At 57.2% G+C, this 22,936-nt stretch overlaps 2 protein-coding genes across 6 annotated transcripts in view; one reads left to right on the top strand and one right to left on the bottom strand.

Annotated features, from left to right (window-relative positions):
* C7H1orf167 (chromosome 7 C1orf167 homolog) overlaps positions 1 to 8,089 on the top strand; it is a 17,161-nt gene extending 9,072 nt beyond the window's left edge. Inside the window, 7 exon segments of the mRNA XM_077110091.1 lie at positions 363 to 571; positions 2,076 to 2,193; positions 3,945 to 4,077; positions 6,789 to 6,863; positions 6,866 to 6,957; positions 6,959 to 7,037; positions 7,944 to 8,089. Coding sequence (XP_076966206.1) covers positions 363 to 571; positions 2,076 to 2,193; positions 3,945 to 4,077; positions 6,789 to 6,863; positions 6,866 to 6,957; positions 6,959 to 7,037; positions 7,944 to 8,042 — 805 coding nt within the window. The 3' untranslated portion in view covers positions 8,043 to 8,089.
* On the bottom strand, positions 4,521 to 22,782 carry Mthfr (methylenetetrahydrofolate reductase). Of its 5 annotated transcripts, XM_076861284.2 has the most exons (15): positions 22,705 to 22,782; positions 22,238 to 22,402; positions 21,443 to 21,559; positions 20,874 to 20,974; positions 19,317 to 19,556; positions 18,050 to 18,288; positions 17,165 to 17,275; positions 14,201 to 14,394; positions 13,295 to 13,545; positions 12,404 to 12,538; positions 12,067 to 12,247; positions 11,718 to 11,900; positions 10,773 to 10,986; positions 9,830 to 9,960; positions 4,521 to 9,502 (listed from the first exon to the last, which is right to left on the bottom strand). In XM_076861284.2, exons 5-15 carry the CDS (start codon positions 19,541 to 19,543, stop codon positions 9,284 to 9,286), a joined length of 2,085 nt encoding a protein of 694 aa, XP_076717399.2. In that variant the 5' UTR covers positions 19,544 to 19,556; positions 20,874 to 20,974; positions 21,443 to 21,559; positions 22,238 to 22,402; positions 22,705 to 22,782; the 3' UTR covers positions 4,521 to 9,283. The 5 variants fall into 5 exon arrangements, with proteins under 5 accessions (XP_076717399.2, XP_076717398.2, XP_076717400.2 ...); XM_076861283.2 differs by lacking the exon at positions 21,443 to 21,559; XM_076861285.2 differs by lacking the exons at positions 20,874 to 20,974; positions 21,443 to 21,559.
* Between the last annotated feature and the right edge of the window lie 154 nt (positions 22,783 to 22,936).

Here is a 22,936-nt window from a genome sequence, read left to right as displayed (position 1 = left end):
TAGCCCAGACTTGCACCTCATGGGCTGCGTGACCTGAGAGAGTGGCTGAAACGCTCCGTAAGATGGGGCGGTGGTAGTGCCCACTCCAGTGGGCGCGTCCATCCCGGGCACAGGAGGGCGCTCGGGCCACAGCTGTGTTTGATTCTGCCTGAGCTTGGGACTTGGGACTGAGGGTGGGGCCCTTCCTATCGCTATCCCCTGCCACATGACCCCCTCCAGTCCCCAGCAGCTCACCCACCCCTTGATGGAAGCAGGGAGAGTCACCCAAGCCCTCCCTGATGCTGAAGGGAGGAGAGAGGGGACTCCTGGCCCAGGGTGGCAGTAACAGTGACTGTCCCTGGGGTGGACATGCCCCTTCCCAGTATCCTCCTCAGTTGGAGCCACTGGACCACAGCCCAAGGTGCCCGGAGGGAGTTGGCTGCCCACCGGGCCTGGGAGCGGAGCTGCAGGACTGCACTGGGGCTGTGGCGGCAGCGGCTGGCGCAGTGGCAGAAGGCCGAGCAGCGGAACCAGGAGCGGGGCCGGGGATTGGCACAGGAGGCGCTGCGCTGCTGGCACTCCTGCCGGCAGAGTGAGTCGGGCGTGGGCCTGGGTCATCAGTGAGGCCCAGGGTTCCACACCTGCGGCAGGGCACACCCAGGACAGACCAGGTGGTGGAGCAGGATGGGGGTTGGGACTCTAGTCATGGCGGGGGCCCTGCCTTCCCTCCCCTGGCTGGAGGGACCTTGACAGAGCCATTCGGCCTCTGAGCCTCAGCTTACTCATCTGTAAAGGGGTATGATGCAGCACTCAGCTCATGGGGTGATCGTGGTGACCTAGGGACCCCCCCCACAGCTCAGCCCACAGCCCAGTTCCTACCCGGTTCCACTGTGATCACCTTCATCTTCCTCCCTGTCACCCCAGCCTGGCCTCCCAGAGTCACTGGTGGGAGCTCCCAGGCGGCGGTTCCCCAATGGGGTGGGTGGGTGGCTCAGCAGTGGAGGCAGGGGGGTTGTCTGCACATGCCAGGGGAGGGGGTGGGACGGGGGTGTGGCCAGGGAAGGAAGGGCGTGGTCCCAAGACAGACTGGCTCCTTGGAGGGAGGGGCTTTTTCCTCTGCCCTGTCTGAGCCCAGCCATCTTCAGGGCTGCTAGAGCCTCTGTGATCCCCGCTGTGTAACAAATGACCCCAGAACTAGTTTTTAGTAAGTGTTTAGTGGCAGGGACGGAGCACAGGGCCTCAGGCGTGCCAGGCAAGTGCTGTACCCCGGCTGCGCCCCGCCCTATTGACCAGTCATGAGCCACAGACACTTAGTATCTCAGTGTCCATGTGCTGGGTCCAGGGTGGCTTGGCCAGGCACCGAGGCTGCAGTGCCATCTGAAGGTGGGCCTCTCAGCAGGGTCCCTGCATGAGTGGCAGCTGCCCCCACCCTGCAGGTGAGTGATCTAAGAGGCAGTGAGGGTGCCCGCCAGAAGCTGGTCATTTATGACCTGGTCAGCACCCCTGTACCTCTGCTGAATGCTATTGGTTGGAAGCAGGTCAGTTAGTCCAGCCTGCACTTCAGGTGTGGGAGGGGGCATTGCACAGGACATGGACAGCAGGAGGGATCTTGGGGCTGACTTATATGAATAGGCTGATGGGCAGAGAAGCGCCTGATCTGTCTCTCTGGAGACAGCTGCTTCTCCAGCCCAATTCCTGCCCATCCGGAATGCTGACCAACGTTTGATGCAGGACCTCCTTGGTTTTAAAGAAAACTAGAAATCTGGATTTAAAATCTGAATTCTAACAATGCCTGAACATTGTCAAAAACTTTTTTGGAAAGGCAGGGGCTGGGGGCGCAGCTCAGTGGCCGAGTGTGTGCTTAGTGAGGTGCCGCTCCGGGTTCCATTCCCAGTACTGGAATTAAGACCAGAACCACCCAACGGCTCCCTGAGTCGGGTTGGCCTAGTGACCAGAGAATGGTCAGCTACCGCAGAAGCGCTCTAACCCAGTCAGTCTGGGTGGCCGCCTCGGCTCCCATGTGGGTGGAGGGCAGAGGGCTGGGCCGGGGAGGGGCCGGATGAGCTCAGTGGCACTGCAGCCTCTCTCTGTCCCAGGGCAGCAGGTCCTGCATGAGAAGTACCAGAGGTGGGTGCAGGGCCACCTCCGGGGCCTGCGGAGGGCCATGTTCCAGGGCTGGTGGCAGGCAGCGGCTCGAAGGAGGCACAAGCAGAGGTGGGTGGGCCTGGGGCGGGGACGCTGCTCATCCTACCCCAGGGGAAGCAGGGATCGAGCTGGGGGCTGGGAAGCTCAGGTGGCCCAGGCTGGAGAATGAAGAGGGCACCCCGGACACGAGGCTGCGACCACCAACCTCTTGTTTTGTGTTTGGGGGGGTGGCAAGCCCCTGCACTCCTCACGGCCCAACACACCCAGCAGTCCACTGGGCCAGGTTGGTGCTGAGGTTTCAGAGGTGCCATTGAATGGAAGATGAATGCCTTGGACGTCCACCATAAGGGGGGCAGGGTGGGCAGCCGCAGCCCTGATCAAACCCACGATTGCCAGAGAGGGAGACCATGATTTTTTTCTTTTCGGTGCTGGGCATGGAACAAAAGACCTCACAAAAATTGTAAAAAGAAACGTTTTGGGGGACTCGATACCCTGAAATTAAGCCACGAGGACAATGTCTCCTCCCCTGTTCAGCCCTGATTTGCAGTCGTCTCCAGGGTCCCAGTGGGCGACTGCTGTCTCTGCTCTCACCTCTGAGCAGCCTGGGCTGGCTCTTGGACCCTTGGAGTCGGGGATCATCTTTCCCCTTCCTCTTGCCAGCTGCCGGGGCAGGCGAGGGCAAGCTGACAGTGGCCACGAACCCACACTGCTGGGTCAGCCCCCTCCCAGGGTGGCATCTGCCCCCCAAGGCCAAGATTCAAAGATGGGGTCCATGTGCATCGAGGTCCTTGAAGGAAAGCAGTGCTTTCTCTGCTGTTTGTTAGCCAAGACGTTTTTAAGGCACAGGGCTATGTACGCCAAGTCGTGTGAACCTATGTGACATTGTGGGTGACGAGCAGGTGTCATTTTAAGTAAATGTGACTTGACGCTGGGCCCCTCTCCACTCCTGTTCTGCAGTTGCCTCTAGGCCTGGCACTGGGGTGAGCCTGTGAGAGGCAAGGGTGGCCTGGGCTTAGAGTCCAGCTAGACAAGAAGGGCAGTGGGGCCTCATTTGCCACCTGGCAGGAGGCCCGGAGTGGCCGCCTGGGCACAGGAGCAGCAAGTTGCCTAGGCCTGCACCGTTGCTGGAGAGGCCATATGGAGCAAGGCTGGCACAGGCAGCCGAGGGCCCAGGCCCAGCAAGCCTCGGTGGCATGGCAAGTGACCTTGGATGGTGCTGTGAGGCCCAGCAGCAGATAGAAGTGAGAGCACAGGCCCAGGGGGCTCTGGGCAGGACCCTGTGGGTACACAGGTCCACACAGCCTGGGCCTGGAAGCTGAGTGCCTGACGAGTGCCTGGGTGTGGTGCAGCCCGAGGGCAGCCCCCAGCAGCAAGCTCCGGCTCAGGCCGGGAGCTTGTTTTTCCCAGCAGCAAGGCATATTGGGCAGGAGTGGGGTGCAGGAGAATGATGGGGAGAGGCCATCTTGGCCACCACAGGGCCAAGCCCAGGGGCAAAAGCACAGGTCTGCCACTCTAGCAGGGGGACCTTCCTTGGGGAAGTGCCTGACAGTTCCTGCAGCCTGGCCAGAGTGCAGGCGCTCAGCATGGGCCAGATGCAGCAGAGGAGAGCTGACAGGACCGTCCTCTCTGCCACATAAACAGGAAGCTAGTCCCTCTTCAGGGCCCTCTCCACACTCATTTTAACCCAATTCGTCACAAAAGGCGTGGGGGGGACACGGGCCCAGGCCCTTCCCAGAGGACACTGGGGAGGGCTCCTGCCCCACCTGCCTTAGAATGCTGGCCCTGGGGCCTCTGGTATAGCCCCCCTCTTTCTCCTCCAGGGTCCTAAAGGCCTGGGCTCAGTCAGCGGCCCAGGGCCACGTCCAGCAAGCTGCCGTCACCCAGCTTCAACAGGCTGGGCTCAGGCACCTCCTTTGGACCCACTGGGCCCAGTGGCAGACAGCGTTGCTCAGAGTGCGGCTGAAACCATGGACCCGGGCCCAGAGAATGGACCTTGAGCACTGGCCCAGGCTGGCCAGCAGAGGGTGCCTCATGCTGATGGACACTCCGGCCCCTTGGAAGCAGGTCGGGTGGGGTGCAGGCAGGGTGGGAGGTGTAGAAGTGACCCTCTGACCACTGATTTTAGAATCACCAGTCCATGGTGACAGCTGGCTAGATGCTCCTCTAAAGGCCCAACACCCTCATGGACAGCTCTCCTACCTGGTCCCTAGGTGCCCTCCAGGCTCAGGGTGGCAGGCAACTCAGGGTCCCCCTGCAGACATTCACTGAGCACCTCTGGATCTGCTCAGTGCAGACCTGGTTATAGAGTCGAACCTGCTGGGGTCTCCGTCTGTCAGGGAGGCGGACACTTAAATTATGTATCATGTGCAGCTTAGGATCAAGGAGGTACATGGGGACAATAGTAATTAAGTTTTTTTATTGGAAAAAATAAATATGCCCGTTACAGAAAAACTGGAAAACACAGTAAAAAAAAATTCTGTCCTAATTTTTACCACCCGAAGGTAACTGTCAGTTTTCTCCAGACCAGAAGCCGTTAGTTCTGACACAGCAAATGGTGATAAAAGGCTGATGGCCTAGCAGGAGGGCAGGGGCCACTACAAAACACAAAATGTGACACTGCATAGCAGTCTGGGGACATGTCCTTGAGGGACATAGCCCAGATATACTGGTAGGTCAACTGGTGTTTCTGAAGATCTCTGGCCATCACCAGGAGTCAAAATTCCAGGAAGAACATGACCAATTTTAGAGATTCTAAGAAAAACATTAAAGTGTTTTTTGCTTTTTTTAAATATTTATTTTTTAGTTGTAGTTGGACACAGTAACTTATTTATTTTTATGTGGTGCTGAGGATCGAACCCAGGGCCTTGCATGTGCTAGGTGAGTGCTCTACCACTGAGCCACAACCCCAACCCTAACCCGGTGTTTTTTGCTTTTTAAAATGTAATTGAGGGGACTGGGGTTGTGGCTCAGTGGCAGAGCGCTTGCCTAGCATGTGTGAGGCCCTGGGTTCGATCCTCAGCACCACGTAAAAATAAATAAAACAAAGGCATTCTATCCATCTACAACTACAAAATATATATTTTTAAATGTAATTGCGACTGGCTTTGGTAGTTTGCACACGAGACTACAGCAATAGCAGATCTGGCGTCTCAGGGTATTTCTGGATGTGTTACAGGACAAATTTTTATTCAGAGTATTTATACCTTCACTGCTTTTCTGTCAGCAAGGTAAGACCTCCCATCACTGACGGAGAAACTTGGGCTTAGAGAACAAAGTAGAAGCTAGGTGCAGTGGCGCATGCCTGTGATCCCATTATTTCAGGAGGCTGAGGCAGGAGGAACACAAGTAGGCCAGAGTTAGCAACTAAGAGAGGCCCTAAATAACTTAGTGAGAACCTGTCTCAGATAAAGAATATAAAGGACTGGAATGTGGTTCAGTGATTAAGCACCCCTGGGTTCAATCCCTGATAGCAAAAAAAAAAAAAAAGAAAGAAAAATGAAGAACAAAGTCAATGCTGGCAGACTCGGCACCAGGCGCTCCATCCCAGTCCCTCCCTTCCCCCTCCCCCTTGGGAGCACACACAGGCGCAGCCCTTGCCCCATGACACACGCAGCGGTGAGCCACCTTGTGTGGTGCAGTCCTGTGGAGCCCCTGGTCTGTCTGCTGTATCACCTGGGGCTCGGGGCTGGACCACTGCAGACAAGTGGCTCCCCTTGGCACCTTCGGGGCTGGGCCTGGCACGGGGACTCACCAAGAGGTAGCTATTACTGGCCCACCCTCTGCTAGGATGTGTTTGGCCAAGTGGGAGGCTGGGCAGAGGGAGAGGCAGCAGCCTGTCCCGACAGCCACTCTGCTCTTGGGAAACTTATCTCCTCCAGGGGCCTCGGGGCTTATGGGAGAATGTGAGGTGAGTGATCCATTTGTAAACATGCGAGAGGCCCTGGCCCTAATGCTGAGGGCAGGGACTCCCACCTGGTCAGCTGCCCCAAGAGCTCAAAGCCCCCAGGATTCAGGTTTTCCTCTCTGGCTGCTCCTGTAGACCCACAGCTGCTGGACATGGGCCACAGGGCCTGTGCTGCCCTGGCCAACATGGGAGCACAGCCACGGTGCAGAGAGGACACAGAAAGAAACCACCTGGGCTCAGAGTAAGAAGATCCTGCCCCTGGGTGGTCACCAGTCCTCAGGGACCTGGAAATGACCTCCTTGGCCAATCCCTCTTGTGTTTTCCCACTCACTTCCTCTTCCCAAATGTCTCGGCCAGTTTGAGAAAACAATCCCCTTGTCCTGCCTCACCCCTGTTCTTTCCCTGACCCTGGAGACATGGGGTAGGAGGGCCGTGCTCACTCAGCGCCTGCTGGCCCTCTGCAGTACTCTCCACTTGCAGGTGGCACAGAGGGAGCACCTACCAGTCTGAGCCAGTGTCTTCTCTGCCCAACTTCCTTTTCCAGGTGACAGAGTGCATCCCCTCTGCCCCACCTCCCGGTTCTGGTTGCAGTGGCCTGGACAAAGCAGCTGGGCCTCTAGATGGCTGCCTTTGGGACTGAGAGGTGGGGGGCTCAGAGCCCTCCAAAGCCAAGGGAAGGCCCCTCCCAGGAGGCTGGGGTATGAACAGCTGTGCACGTGGGCAAGGGTGGGAGAAGGGGCCAGCCTGCACCCCGGCTCAGCTAGGCACTCTGGCCAGTGCTCATTCCTGTAGGATTCCGGAAGAGCAGCCCCAGTCCCATGGCTCTGCACTCTTCCATGGTCATGGAGAGGTCCGGATGCTCCTGGTCATAAGGAGGAAGTACCTGCAGTGCTGGCGCCTAAAGGCTCGGCTTCACAAGTTCCAGGCTTCCCGGAATGCCAGGAGCTTGGCAGTGATTTGGAGGAGCTGGGCAGATGCTCGAAGGGGGCAGCAGCTGTCTCAGGCCCTGGTGAGTGGTTGGCCCCCCTCCCCCGGCCCCACCTCACACTGTAGGCTCCTCCTGGGCCCTGGGGCACACCTCTCTGCCCACCCCGCCCTTAGCTAAGCCTAGAAGCAATGCCCCCCAGGGCTGGGCTCTGGACCCTCAGAGTTTGAAAGCATGGGACTTGGGACAAGGAAGCTGCAGTTACTAACGGGCCTAAGATGACAGCCCTTGGCACATGCCTTTCACTGGGGTGTGGGAGTTGGAGGGAGGTAGAGGGCGGGGCTTCCCGGTTACCTCTCCCCACAGCTCAGGCAGTGGCACCTGGGACAGGCCTGGAGGATATGGCGGCGGAGGGTCCTGCAGCTGCAGGTAGCTGTGAGGCTACAGCAGCAAGAAGGTGGCTGGGTCCTCTCCCAGGTACCAGCCAGGGCCACTTCACTTCACCCAGCCAGCCCTCCCCAAACCAGTACCAGTTCTGGTCATGGCTGGGCTGAGGGTCTTCCCTACTTGCCATGCCTGGGGGCCCCTTCATTTGCAGGAGAGAGGGGTGGGGTTGAGTGTAGAACATACAGCCCAGAGGCTAGAGCCCGAGATTTGACTAGTGGCCACAAGCTCAGCTGTGTTGAGGTCATTCACTTGGGAACAGTGAGGCTTGGCCTGTGGCACTCTGGCCGCTCCTATCAGCCCCTCGGGTCTGGGTTTGGGGCACCCGCCTCCTCACTTGCTGCTGTCTGAGGGCTTCCAGGTCATTGTCCAGTCTATTCTGAGCCTGTGCATTTGGCCTGGGGCAGGATGGGCTGGCTGCCTGAGGTAGATGCAGGGGACATTGATGGGGACAGAAAGAGCCAGTACAGGTGTCACTCTGGCAGGCATAGCACAGGCCCCAGAGGGAGTCTGAGACAAATAGTCCTTCCTCTACTCTGATTACAGGCCTTTGAGAAGTGGCATCAGTGCTTGGTGGTCAGACGCCAAAGGAGGGGCGCCACCAGCAGCCTGAGTCCCCTGACAGGCCAGGCACCAGGGCCTTGAGAGCATGCTGGAAGCTGCCCAGTCCCTGGTGTGGCGGGCTTGGACCAGAACAGGGGTCCAACCTGCTGCGAGGCATTCCCACAGAATAAAAAGCAGAGGAGAGCCCGGCCTTCCCAGGGAGGGGCAGTGCCCCCCACACCCGGAATGTCGACAGCTCAGGGAGCTCTGAAGTACAATAAAGGCCTCCGCGGTCTCCCATGCTTCTCTTGCTCAGTCTTTCTAAAAGGCTGTCCCCCCTCATTCCCGTCAGCTGGGCTGAGCAGGAAGGGGAAGCCCCTCCTCTGCCCTTAGCTGCTCTGCAGACACCACCACCTAGGTGCAGGGATCCCCCTACTGAGCCTGGAAGCCCAGGATGGTGGGGGGCAGTCCATCTGCGCCTGCCAGTCACTGCCCCAGGGAATGTGGCCTCAGGGCTGGCTGCTGGGCAGGAGTGCCAGAGTGGCTTCTGGGCCAGGGTGAGCAGAGGGCGGGCAGCTGGCAGGAGAAACACTTGCCTAAAAATAAGCCAGGGAGACTGTGGCCTGCTTGGGCGTCTCATCTTTGCCTCTGACAGTGGGACAGGAGAGAAGGCAACGGGCCCAGAAAGCACAAGGGTTAGGACAGACTTGAACCCTTCAAGGGCACTGTTTCTCCTCAAGCCCTCAGAACACAGACGAGGGTTTCAGACAGTAGGAGGTCAAGAGCAGCAGTGCCTGGTCGTCAGGGGTCGGCCAAGGCTGTCCAGGGCCTGGCGTGGCCTGCCATGTTCGAGGTCTTCCCCTATAATCACAGGTGGGGCTGCTGCCAGCATCTAGAGGTGCAAGGGTTCAGCCCCTTCACTTAGCCAAGTGTCCTCAATGCCACAGTGCCTGTCACCCGTGGTCTCTCTGCCCATCTTACACAGGCCCAAGTACAAGTTCACTGGCATCCCAGCCGGATCCACAGGCTCCCCTAGTGTGAGGGCTCAGATGCAACCACCAGTCTCCCCCTTCCTCAGGGAGGTGGTGTGCACCCACCGTGCTCCCCTGCAGGGTGGCAGTGTTCTCACCAGAGAGACTGACCCCAACCCTGGCTAGACCAGGGAGCACCAGGCTCCCCTGTGCCACAGCCTCAGGTCCAGCCAGAGCCTGGAAGCCTCACATCAGCCTAGTCACCATCATCAGCGGGGTGAAGAGGCCCAGGCTTTGGATAAAGGAGAGCCAGGATGCGGCGGGGGGATGGCTGGATACCAGTGGCCAAGCCATGGCTGTCAGGACGCAAGGTCATAGACCTTCTGACTCCCTCTCACTCTGCGCAGGCCTGTTGAGCAGCTCGAATGTGTCTTCTACCACCTGCCACAGGCAGTTGTCCAGCGGGAACTCATTGTCCACCAGGTTGACCAGGAAGTAGTTGTCGTGGATGTACTGGATGATCATGCGGGATGGGGACTCCTCGTCATATAGCTTGCCCCACCTCTCGATCCATAGGGCGAAGGCCTCATCCTACACACACACATGTGGGTTCACACACACACGTACACGCACACACAGGCAAGGTCAACAGGGCTGCCCTCGGGTCAGGGACCCCTGAGCAGCACTCCAAGGGAGGGCTTCTGCCCTTCCGAACATATCCAGGAGCAGAATAAGGCCCCTCCCAACATCCTTCCCGCCTGGCTCAGAAGTAAACACATGTGAGCATGTGGCCTTAAAGGCCAAGTCTGCTGGCCTTGGGGGTGTGGCCTTCAGCCTCTCATCTGGGATAGGGCATACACCTGCCCAGGGTCCTCAAGAAGGGCAAGGCAGGCCCGCCCCCGCCCCTCACTCCTTTACCTTCCAGAACATGAAGCTGACAGGATCCACCACCGTAGGCTGGATGATCTCCCGCCCAGGGAAGATGCCCCATGTGACGGCGTTGGGCCGAAGTTCAGGGGCGTTGGTGACATTCTCACCCTGAAGGGGCACTGAGTCAGGGAGGCAGGTCTGGGCATCTGCTGCCCTTTACTGCGCGAGGCTTTCGAGCTCCTGGGACTGCTCTGGGCTTAGCACCCCACTGCGCCTCCACCTGCTCCTCCTGCCTGCAGCTGACTGGCACTGATGTCCCTGCCAACCCGAAACCCAGAGTTTCCTGGGCAGTTTCCTCTCCTCGCTGCTTCAGGCAGCCTCTGTGCCCAGCTGCCTGACCGCTCGCGCTGTCTGCTGCCTCTGAATGCCACACGGTCTGTTTCCCACCTGGGACCACCACAGAGGCCTTGGTAAGCACCCCTGGCTCTGGCCTCATGCCTGTTAGCAACACAGCTGTCCACTGTGACCTGTCTGAAGTGGTAGCCAAGCCACTCCACCACTGGAGGAAGACCCCCACCTGCCTCTAGGGAACCCCAGATTCCAGGCAGGACCCCTGGGATTACTTGACTCTGCTGCACCTCCTTGCCCTGTGCCCAGCGTCTCCCAAGATGGTGCAGCTTGACCTCTGACATTCTCTGCGCTTTCCCTGGACACTTACTCCCTGTTGGCCAAGTCCTCTGTCTTGAAAGACCTGGGCCACAGACCTCTCCCGGACTCCTTCCCTGGCCTCCTAGCTCTGACGTCCTCCTCTGCCCTCAGCCTCCTACAGAGCTTCACTCTCTCCCTTGCACTGAGTTGTCATCACCATGTGTCTGTCTCCCTCCCAGGATGGGCGCCCTGCGCCAAGGTCTGCCTGTGTCTTGTCCTGTGCAGGGTGCCTGGCCACGCTAGTGATGCGCACTGCTCCAGGCGGGTAGATGGGCAGGCCTACCTTCACGTCCACGATATGGTAGTGGACCCGGAGCTCGTACTTCTTCAGCACCTGCAGAAGGGCCTCCACGGTCTCTCGGGAAGTGAAGAACTCCAGGTAGGCCTGTGGGAGGTGGGCGCCCATCATGCAAACCCTCTCTCGCCAGGCACCCTTGGCCGGTGCTGGTAGGCATGCTCCGTGTCTCCAGCCTGCCCTGCCCATCTGAAGAGGGGCCCTACAACATGTGCACAAGACACTGAGGGCATCAGGGCTGGAGGTGGCCCCGTAACTGTGAAATGCAGAGCTGGTAAAGCCGGAGGTGGAGGGGATTAGCACACGAGGCTTCAGTTGGGGCAGATCCAGGGTCATCTGCCACCTGTCCAGCCACTGGGGAGAAGCATATCTGGAGATGAACAGAGGTTTACCCACTACCAAGCTAAGGGGTGGCAGAGGCCTGATCCATCCCGCCCTTCCCAGTCACTGAGGTAAAAAGTTCGTAACACTGTCAGGTGGGCACTTCACCCCAAGGAGCTAGTTAGTGTGGGGGAAGTTGGCTGCCTACACTGACAGCGAACAGCAGAGCTGGTGCCCAGGGCCAGGGCCAGGGCCCATGAGCTGCAGCTCAGAATGCAGTTTAATTCCAACGGCTGCCCACCCGGCCTCGGGGCAGCAGCTCCCTGTGAGTGGCCACTCCCATGCTTCTTCCAGGGGCGGAGCCTTTCAGTGCTTATCGTGTTCTGACCCAAAACATGAAATACATCCCATTACAGAAGACAGAAGTGAAGACTGAGAGGCCAGGGGTCCGGCTGCCCAGGGATGGCTGATTGGAAGTGTCAGCACCTGGCCACTCTGTCCACTGTCTTTCAAAAGGAAAGGCCCAGGAGAGAAAGACCAGAGCTGTGCCCAACCTCCGGAGAACCTGGGGGTGCTGGCCAGAGTGGGGCAGCCTGGGCATCTCCACCATACCTTTTGGAAGACATAGCCCCCGCTGGGGCCCCAGCCCACGACGGGGTCAGAGGATGGCCTCCCGTTGATGTTGGGCTGGGAGTTGATGGTGAGGACGCCCCGCTGGTTCACGCGCAGCAGCTCCTCCCTCATCAGGCTGGTCTCAGCGGCCAGGGGCTCGTCGTTCCAGGGCAGGCAGGTCACCTGGCAGGGAGGGTGAGCTGGGCTGGCAGCCCCCTCCCCAACTTGCCCTCCTCCACCTGCTGAGGCTCCTGGTCCACCATGTGGACAGGGGCTGGCGTAGGTCAGAGCACTCCAAGTCCATGATCTGGCCTACGGCCGGGGACAGGGCCCCCCCACCTCTGTTAACCTTGTGGCCGTGCCGGTTTGGCTCCCCCGAGAGGTAGTGTGCGAAGACCTCGAAGACGCTTTCCTCGCTGCACAGCTCCTCCCCCCACATCTTCAGCAGCTCCTCCCGGGGGGACTTGCTTTTCAGGTAGAAGAGGTAGTAGTCCCTCAGCTCCCCGAAGGCTGGCGAGGAGGAGTTGCCCCTGGCAGGGAGGTGCCCCAAGGTCAAGGGAGGTGCCCCTCTGCCCTGGGCTCCTGGCAGGGAAGGTGCCACACGTGCCCAGGAGGACACTCCTGTGAGTCCTGCCCGGCTCCTCCCGGGCACAGGATCTCCCGCAGGAGCGTCTGCAGGGGCTCACCAGCGGCCATTGGGAAACTCATCCCAGTCCTGGGTGCGGTAGATGTAGCTCTTTGGTCTGGAAGCCCAAAAGATGGGACGCACATCTTCTTCCCGGCGCTTGGGGTGGGCGCTGATAGCCCAGGGCAGGGGACGCCTGGTGAGGACAGAGACAGACAGGACAAGGAACTGGTGTAAGGAGCAGGAGGATGTTGCGCAGCAATGAACCTGGCTTCTCAGACCTGGCTCTAGACCTCCAACCAGGGCAGCTCCAGGCGTCCCAGCACTTGGAGGCTGAGGCAGGAGGCTTATTTGAGCCCAGGAGTTCTGAGGCCAGTCTGGGCAACAGCAATAGTGAGACCTGGTCTCAAATCAAAAAAACTATTTGTACCAGGCATGGAGTGTCAAATAACCCCTTTGAGGAGTGTAGTTGAATTTATGCAACCAATGTATCAGAGTTACCAGATTGGTGTGGTGTTATCACCCTGTATTCAAAAATTCTTGAAGATTTGAAGAGCCTGTGGTTATGTGGCTCTTTTCTATCTATCCATATTTACTGTATTAGAAACTAAAAGTGAGGCCAGGCATGGTGGTACACACCTGTAATCCCAGCTACTCGGGAGGCTGACTCAGGAGGATCACAAGTTCCAGGCCAGCCTGGGCAACTTAGTGAGACCCTGTCTCAAAACAAAAATAAAAAGGGCTGGGGGTCTAATTCAGCGGTAGAGCACCCCTGGTTCAGTCCCCAGTACCACAAAAATATAAGAAAATGAACCTTGAGCTACACAGGGTGCTCTCTGAGGAGTGTGAGCCAGGGCAGCCGTGGTGCAGGAAGGCTTCTGTGCCACCAAGGGCCGCACTGCCTTGATACCGCTCTGACTCTCCCTGGGTCTCCCCAAGCCTCCACCCTCACCTGGGGTCCTCAGTCCACAGGCCCAGGCGCTTTAGCACCTCTGTGGTGGCCACCTCGCGGTTGAGAGTGTAGAAGTGGAGGCCAGGCACCAGGCCACTGGCCAGAAGCTCCCGGCACAGGCTCACAGCCAGCTCGATACCATAGTTGCGGATGGCAGCATCGTTGTCTTTGATGGGCTCGATCACATCCTTGATCTCCTGCGGCACCTCCAGCTTGGACAGCTTCATGAGCTGGCGGAGGGAGGAGTAGCCCTGTCCAAGACACGGGGCTGTGGGGTCAGTTCCCAGCCCACCCCTCCGACACCCCTCTCCCCTTTCCCAGCCCCCACCAGGCCTCCTACAACTGCAGCGTCATGCTGAGGGACGGCAGGGTGTGCCCGGGCCTGTCCCGCTTCCTCCATTCTCTGCAGAGTTCAGCAGCTGCCCACAGCATTCCTGCCACCAGCCTGGCCAGCCCTCGAGCCCAAGACGTGATAACACAGTGGCCATCGAACCCAGCCACTCCCAAGAAGTAAAGGGCAGATTCCCAGGCCCACACCAGGTTTGTGACATCAGAACTCCTGAGCGGGCCTAGGGCCTGGCTGTGGGAAAAGCTTATCCGATGGACCTGATGACAGCTGACTCTGGGGAACACCGACTTCAGCAAAATCTATGAGTTATAATCCCTTTTGTCAGTAGGTCACAACACAGCAGGACCCTTGACAGGCACTGCTGCAGGGGGCGTGGGGTCAGAGGCAACCAAGACCAGGCAGCCAGACACCCCTGGGCAAGGCAGACAGGCTGTCTGACGGGAAGCCCAGGAGCAGCAAGGAGAAACCAGAGCATGAAGCCAGCGCCCTCCCCAGAGCCCTGGCCTGTGCTGGGACGGTGGGTGCCGGGGGAGTGTGACAGCTCCCTGGACCCTCACCTGAATGGGGAAGATCCCGGGGAGGATGGGGCAGGTGATGCCCGTTGCAGCGCAGGCCTTGACAAAGTGGAAGAAGGTGTTGGCCTCGAAGAAGAGCTGGGTGATGATGAAGTCGGCGCCTGCCGAGACCTTCTCCTTCAAGTGCTTCAGGTCGTCCTCAAAGCTCTCTGCGTCTGGGTGGCCTTTGGGGTAACCTGCCAGAAGAGACAAGTGTAGGAAGGGACTGGCCTGTACCTGCTCAAGGAGCATTGTGGAAACACCAGAGCCCCTGGGAGCAGAGTCCCTGGCCTCGTTCTGCACTGGCACCTTCCAACAGCACAGTGTGGACAGGTGATGTGGGCAGCTGGGTCACGACTGATGTGCCCCGACCTGGAGATGACTCTCATGGGAGGCGGCCTGCAGTCACTGTGTCCAAGGCGTGGGGTGGATTGCTCTGGATGGCTCAACCAGCCAAGCAAATCAGCCTGCGCTGTGGCCATGGGCACAGATATCACATTCAGCACTGGATGAGCAGCTTCTGGGGTTCTGGGCTTGACTTTTGAAAAAATATTGTTTTTGCCAGGCAGGGTGGCATACGCCTAAAATCCCAGCAGCTTGGGAGGCTGAGGCAGGAGGATCGAAAGTTCAATGCCAGCCTCAGCAAAAAGAGGCACTAAGCAACTCAGTGAGACCTTGTCTCTAAATAATGTTCTGCCATGACCTTGAGCCAGAGCAACCTCTAAAACCATGAGCCCAAGTAAACTGTTCCTTCTCCAAACTCTTATTGTCAGCTATTTTGGTCTCAGCAACGAAAACCTAACATTACATGAAGGAGAATTTTTAAAAAGTAGAGCAGTTTCACTTTAGGAAGTGAAGAGAGAACACAGTAGTGACTTTCACATGTCTAAAGTCCATTGTGGGGAAAAGGATTCACCTGAGTGGAGCTCTGTATCATCCTGATTGCTTCTGATGGCAGAACCAGTACCCATGTCAGCCCTGCAACTAGCTCCTGAGTCTGAACATATTGGGACAGCAGGAAGGCCACATGCTGAGTGTGCAAAAGGTGGGATTCTGAATTGCCTGTGAGGTGGAACCAGATGCCCTCTGGGATCCCTACTAGTTCTGTGAACTGACCCCTTCCCCACATGACTGCACTGGCTAGCAGCCTACAACCAGAAGGCAGGACTCTGAGCCAAGCCAGGAGCAGATCGGGGACCTGGGCTGTTGGGAAGCCACACTGCTCTGCTGTGATAAGCAGTCCTGTTTCTTAAGCAACCCAGAGTCATCAAAAATGGACATAAAACCCGGGCACGGTGGTGCACATTTGTAATCCCAGCTACTTGGAAGGCTGAGGCAGGAGGATCACAAGTTTGAAGCCAGCCCCTACAACCTAGTAAGGCCCTGCCTCAAAATAAAAAATAGGAAGCGCTGGGGATGTGGCCCAGGGGCAGAGCATGCATGTTCAAACCTCAGGACTGAAAAACACAAAACCAAAGGAAAAAGCCAGATAAAAATTGTTGTCTTAAGGAGTAAAGGGGCAACGGGATACTTTCAATAGCAAAGCTACTTTTCCAGTAGGAAATTTAAAAACCACACGGCTATAAAGCAGTGTATCACCAACCAAACCCAGCACTTGGGGACACTGGGATTTTGCTCACTTTACCACATTCTCTCTCTACTGTGAGCAGCTTGGGGCTGTTTGACCCTGTGATCTTCCTGTCACCCGCTTGATGATCAGCAAAGCACAAAGCCATTCGGCGGCTGTACACTTGCAGCTTTGCAGTTCCACCGTGATCAGCCAGCACCCACGACAGAGTGACAGTGCGCAAGCGCGGGCCCAGTCACTGTCAGCATTAGAGCTAGGGAGCGGTGACACCAGGAACAGCCGGAGATGCCTCTTCTCTTCTTAACTCCTTATCAGGGCTTCCCAGTCATGCCTGCCTAGGGACCCCCTAGGGACTCATGTGGGCGACCAGAGAAAAGCCCAAGTCACCTGCAACAAATAATTTTCTTAAAGCCACATAGCCTATTTTTAAAAAATTCAGATTATTTGAGATGTTACTCCATAGCACAGTCATGCTTAAATTAATATAAGTACGGTTTGATTTAGCCAGGTGTGGTGGCTCACGCCTGTAAACCTAGCAATTTGGAAGGTTGAGACAGGACGATTAAAAATCTGAGGCCACCCTCAGAAACTTGGGAAGATCCTGTCTCCAAAAATAAAAAGGGCTGGGGATGGAGCTCAGTGGTAGAGCACCCCGTGTTCAATCCTCAGTACACCCCCCACACACACACAAAAAAAGCATTATTTTCCAAAAAAAATTTGAGACATCCCAAATCAATCCAGGAACCTCTTGTGTCCCTGGCCAAAATGGCCTCACCATACCTGATCCCTGTTTGAGAAGCTGAAGGCCCAATTCCAGCAAGTAGGGGTGGAGGGGAGGCCATGGTATTTGTCCTCCTGGCCGGAGACAACGGAGCTAGTGTTGAACCAATCCCACTCCCTCTCCTGAGTTTTTGGAATCGACCCTGAGACCTGCGAATCAGTCTGGGACACTGATTGGAAATGACACCTCATACATTCAGAATCAGGTCATATGCATAACCCCCAGATCTACAGGAGGAAGTAGAGATGGGAACCCTGCAGCTTCCCCCGGAGAGCTGGTTCCTGACCAGGTTCCAGTGCCTTGTGAATTCTGGCGCCACTTCCTCAACTTGGGTTCTAGGAGTCTTTGTCCCCCTGGAGTCTTCATAATAAATCTCTTTCACTGTAGAGTAGAGGGCTGGGGAGCAGGCTGGGAGCATGCAAAGTAGAGGGACAAAAGCTCAGGGGTAGTGGCAGGCCTGGGAGGGCAGCAGGTAACAGGATAAGCTAAGTACGGCATGGAATTCACCTCTGCACGTCCTTCAACCAGTGCCGTCTTGAACCCGGGCTCTCTAGCCTCCCTCTCTTTCCCCACCCACCTGGATGCTCCAGCCACTCACCTGCCACACAGATGTCAAAGTAGTCCCCAAACTCACTTCGGATATGCTTCACGAGGTCTGCAGCATAGCTGAAGCCCCCCTCCTCAGTTTCCCACTGGTCACCTATGGGGTCTGCAGGGTTGGTAGAGGTCATGGTCAGCGGCTCTTGCCTGACTTCCAAAGAGCCTTTTGCTCCCTCTAACTATCCTGACACCCAGGGCTGTGAGCTCCCAAAGGCAGAGGCTGCGCAGTGCCTGGCTCTGGGTCTCCTCTTCCTAGCCTAGCTCCTGGCGCGCGGTGGAGGAGGAAAGCAGCCAGCTGTCAATGTCTGCCAAGTGCCGACTTCCTGTGAGTTTTGCATGCTGCTCTCCACTGAGCACAGAGGACAGTGGTCCCTTGCCTGGCCCCGCTGCCCAGTGTGCATGAGCATCCTCTCCTGTGCCTCTTGCTCTCTTGAAGCTCTGTTTCCTGTCTATCTCAAGTGAGAAGTGGTCCTGTGATGGGGAGCATGAGGCCACAAGATTCCTCCCAACCATCAGGGTCCCTCCTCCTGTTCTTGGGTGACCTGATGACAGTAGGTGCTCCTGGCCAAATGCCAGGACTGTATTCTGTGACTGGACCAGGTGCAGCCAGCAATTGACAGAAATGTGCAGCAGGACAGAGGGTTATCAGACACTAGCGGCTCTCCCGCCTGGATTCCTATAAACAGCTGGGAGATGCAAGAGGCAGCCATGTCTGTGCAGTGCCCATGTGAACTCATTGCCCACAATGCCCAGAGGCTGTGGGCAAGGAGGAGCCCTGAGATGCTCAGGATGGGCCCCAGGGAAAATAAAGGATTGCTCCAGGGACAGGTGAGGCCTTTGGGAAAGCAAGAACCCAGAGAGGAGGGGAGTGCTGGCTCCACACCTCCCCTCAGCGCCAAGATGTTCTTCAGGCCCAGCTGCTTGGCTTTGTGCAGATGGCCCGTGATCTCCTCCCGGCGCTGCCGGCAGCAGGTCATGTGCAAAATGGTTTCCAGGCCACAGTAGTTCAGAGCGGTACTAGCAATCATCATGGAGGAGGTCTCCTTGTCTGATCCAGGATCCCCTGCTGGGTGCCAGGTCACATCAATGAAGAGGGGACCACCTGCTGCCATCTGGTCAAACCTGTAGGGGATTTAATTCTAAAAAGGTGTTCCTGGGGGAGCACACCCTTTACCACCTCCCCATGGGGCATGGGAGCTGAGGAGGCACAGCAGGCAAGTTGGGAGTCAGAGCAGCCTGCATTCACCTCCCCCATAGTCACTTATAGCCATATGATCCTGGGCAAATGACATGATCTCTCTGAGCCTCAGTTTCCTCTCTTATTAGATGTTGCAGGTGACATTACCTACTCATAACAGCCCCCTAAGAAACATGGCAAACAGCTCCATAGCTCTCAGTGGAAGCCTGGGGCACACAGCAAGCCCTCAGCAAATGTCAGCGCTGTGTGCCACGCAGCCACCCTAGCCATCTCAGGGACTCTAGACATTTGGATGGACAGGAGTAAGGAGGCTCTCAGTGGCAGGCAAAGCCTCATTCTAGGAACAGGAAAAAGAGGGTCAGCAGGCACAAGATGCTTTTGTGCTGCCTCTCTGGCCACAGGACAGCAGCCAGCAGTCCTGGAGAGCAAGGCCGAGTGCCCGAAGCAGACTAGAAGCCTGCACGGGCACCCGTGTCACAACCTATGACAGTGTAATTAAACATCTTTGTATCTCTAAACCTCATAACCTTGGAGTGACACATGTGAAGTGCAAACAGTAAAAGCCACACATTTACAAAAGGAACTGAATTCATAAAGTGCTAGCATAATTAAGTTGGCATTGCTAGCTTGAGAAGCATAATCCCAATTTCCAATTTGCTGAAAACATTCTCTAAATTGCTGCTTTGTGACTTCCTAAAGCACTCATGATCCAGCCCCAAGATCTGCCAAAACATGTAGTCTGAGAGAATCAACTTTTTTAACCCATTGGGGAGTGTGTCTAAAATTATCTGAGGCTGGGGAGGGACATTCAGACAACTGAGAAGTCACAGATCAGCCTCTCTGGCCGCTGCTCTCTTCTGCCCCCTCTGGCTGCCTTTTCCTGCCGGGTTAAAGTGCAGCCCAGACAGCGGGGCTGACAGCTCCCGCTCAGCCCAGCCTCCCAGCAGCTCACCTGGCGATGAGGTTGGCAGCTCCCTCAGCTGTTCGAGGAGGGAAGAATTCCAGGGAGAACCACTTGTCACCAGATTCCATCCTCCGCCTCATCTTCTCCCGGAGTCTCTCATGCCGCTCGGGATCCAGGCCGGGGGTGGAGCACCTCGAACCATCTCTGGAGCTCTCGCTGCCACTGCTGCTGCCCTCTGAGTGGGGGGTGGGGCCGCCAAGTCCTCGGGTCTCCATGGCCCGTCTCCTGCTGCACAGGGTGGGGCAGGGGGCCTCAGAAGGCGGGCAGCCAAGCGCCAGGCACATCTAGGCACTTGAGTGCAGGTTCAAGCGAGGGAGGAGGGAAGGCGGGTAAGGCTGCTGCTGCCACTGCCCCTGCCCCTGCCCTGTGGCTCCAGGCTCCACAGCCACTGCCTGCGCTGCCCCACTCAGAGCTCTGCTCTCTGCTGCTGCCTGGCTCCCGGCATGACAACCCTCAACCCACACTGAAACCCTTGGTGACAGCTACCTGATGGAGGGTGGCACAGACCACCTCATGCTGCCAGCCTCTGATGCCCACATTTCTAGCGAGCGGCAGCGGAACCGAGCTGGGAGGACTCTGGCTTTTCAATGTTTCATTTCTGCCAGCTTAGACCCAGAGTGAGGAGGGACAGGAACACAGACCTTCCCTTAGCGGGTATGCTCAACTGGGCGGAGCTGTGACAAAGGAAGAGCCCTGCGCTAAGCTGGGGCCTTCAAGGGGCGGGGGCAAGGTTTCCAGGCTCCAGGGAGAGCTGAGGCGCCAGTGAGAAGGCGGATGGAGGAGGGGGACCTAGGAAGGAGAGTGCACAGGCTGAAGAAGGCTGGGGGTGGCGGCGTTGAGGCCCCAGACCTTCAGGGTCACGGGATCACCCTCCAAAGAAGGAACAGCTTGGCTGGCTGGGCTGGCCCTGCCTGGAACATCTCCTGTTACAGTTTCAGTTTGTGGGCAAGATGGAAGGAGCCGGGGCTGAGGCAGCTGGATTTCCTGAGTTCATGCTACTTCAAAACTGTGTTGTGGGTTAGAACCTGACATTGGTTTTATTCTAAAAGGAGCCTGACCCAGGTTCAATAAGGACACGAATTTATTTCCAACTCAGAACAAAGGCTGTATGCCTGCCTACACACTACTGAAGTCCAAGCAATCAGTGACTCCAGAGGCACCACATTCAAAGCCACAGCCAGGGCAACCACAGGCAGGCCAACAGGGCACCGTGCCATATGGCAGGTGAATGGGGGAAATGAGACAAATATTTTAAAATGAAACAAAACGTTACTCTTGCATAGCAATGGATAAACACCCAATGGTGACACTGGTATGTTGTGACATGGAGCGACACGAATGACCAGGTTACAGGAATGCCCACCCCTAAGCCGGTGTACTCAATCATTTTAGATCCTGGACTGGAGAACCTGGTGAAATCACTGATCCTCTCCTGAGACACATGAGTATGGGACACACACACACACACAGGTCACACTAGGGAACGTTGTCCCGTCCCCCCCACCGACATGCTCATTCTGATGACATGCTCATTCTGATTCCGACCTGAATCTCCAGATTCTCAGTGAGGAGTGAGGAAGGGGGGATGGCAGAGCAGCCAGCTGGCAGTCACGGGAGAGCCTTATCTACTGCTGCTGGAACCCAACCTGGAGAGGAGGGAGGAAGCTAGAGTATTTGCAAATCATCTGCTCTTTAAACTAACTGCATTCCTAGTATATGCCAGGCACATGCCATGGAATGCTCTCCTTCAGCCAACACCCACCGTAGCACCTAGGTAACAGGTTTGTCTCTGTCCTTCACCCTTGTTATGCTTGAGTACTAGGTGTCCCCCAAGAGCTCATGTGTGAGACAAGCAAGTAGGCTTAGAGGCGAAACGATGGGGTCATGAGAACCTTAACCCAATCCGAGCTTTAAGCCCCTGACAGGGATAACTGTGGGGTAAAGAAGGCAGGTCAGGAGTGTGGCGGGAAGAGGTGGGTCACTGGGGGCCTGCATTTATGGTATGTATTTTATATACAGTGAGTGGAGTCTCTGCTTCCTGATCACGTCCTGGGTGGCTTTTCGTCACCACACCCTTCTGTTCTGTTCTGTTCCACTACATTGTTCTGCCTCACCTGGAGCCCGGAGGAATGAAGCCAGCTGACTTTGGACTGAGACCTCTGAAACTGTGAGGCCAAAATTCCTCTAATTGTTCTTGTCCGGTCTTTGGGTCACAACAGTGAAAAAGCTGACTGAAGAAGCCAGAATTAGACAGGCAGTCAGTGTAGATAGGTAAATCGAGTCAGGCCAGATCTAGGAGGCCAATTTTGAGTGAGTCTGGGAAGTTGGAGACTGTCCCCTGAGGGATCTTATCAAGAACCTGCCCCTGCTCCAACAAGTTGCCAAGTAACCTGTCCCAAGAATTTCCCCTCCCTACAGGGAGCTACAAGGCTGTTGTCTACTCCATCCTGCCCTTCCCCCTTCATCCCTCCTATTTCCCACCTTTTGGCCTTCCCACGGAACAGTTCCTGGGCCTAGTCACACAGTCAGGAAGAAGAAAGATAAGGGGGGAAAAGGCAGGAGAACAAAGGAATCCTAGGACATATAAAAAGGGCTGAACACTTCACTTCTTGGGATACCAGCTTTGGCTTCCTTCTCCCTCCCGGGAGAAGCCTATGTTACCCCTTTTTAAGTAAACCCTGCTTCTGTGCTTGCCTCGGCCTTCTTCTCTGATGTTCAAACTTCAACATGTGGGGGAAGCAGGACTCCTCACCAGTAACGGGCGGTATCACTGACACACCCCTAGCTCCCTGAGATCAGGACCAGGTATCTTGCCTATGGCATCCCCAGGGACTGGCGCACAGTAGTCACAAGCCACACCAACGGACCAGGTCCTCACTCCATTCTCAAAACACCCCTCTGCCACTTACTGAGCATTCAGAATGTGCCCAGCAGCAGGATACGAAATCCACTACTCCAGAGGGTGGCGGTGGACGTCCCTGCGCAGCAGGACACAGTGGGCCCCAGACTGCGGCGCTAGTCCCTCGCTTCTGCAGGTGTTCGCAGGACTGGAAGCCGCCTAGGTGCCGAGTGGCCTGAGTGACGGGAATAGAGTCACCGGGTCACTGGCGGGGGTGCGGGGCCAGGCCGGTCCCAGGAACCTGGATCTCTCCTGGCTCCGGGTCCCTCCATCCCAGGGTTCCCCCTGAAAGCAAGTCTTCGCCTCAGAGCTGGGGTCGCTGTGCTGGGAGCCACCGGGGATCCCACGAGTCCCGCAGAGGGGGCGCGCGGAAGGGACGGGCGGCCTCCAGCGCTCCTTGCCTCCACGCAGGTCCCGGGGGTGTCTCGGGCCCCGGGGCCTCCCCTCCCGGGCGACCCCGGCCGCGCCGTCACTCACCCGCCGGTCTCTGGTGTCTTGGAACGTCGACCCGCAGCAGCTTGGCGGCCGCGGCGCTGCTCGTGGAGGGGGCGGGGCGCGGGCGTCGGTTGCCAAGGAGGAGGGACGCGAGGGCGGAACCGCTGGCGCCGGGACCGGAAGCTCCGCCTCCAAGATGGCCGCGCCTAGAGGTCTTGCTGGAAGCCGTCCCTTTACCGTCATGTGACGCGAGCTCTCGCCCCACCCGTCTGCA

Source organism: Callospermophilus lateralis, chromosome 7, assembly GCF_048772815.1.
Source record: "Callospermophilus lateralis isolate mCalLat2 chromosome 7, mCalLat2.hap1, whole genome shotgun sequence".
Lineage (NCBI taxonomy): Eukaryota > Metazoa > Chordata > Mammalia > Rodentia > Sciuridae > Callospermophilus > Callospermophilus lateralis.
This window is presented reverse-complemented; position numbering and strand designations above follow the sequence as displayed.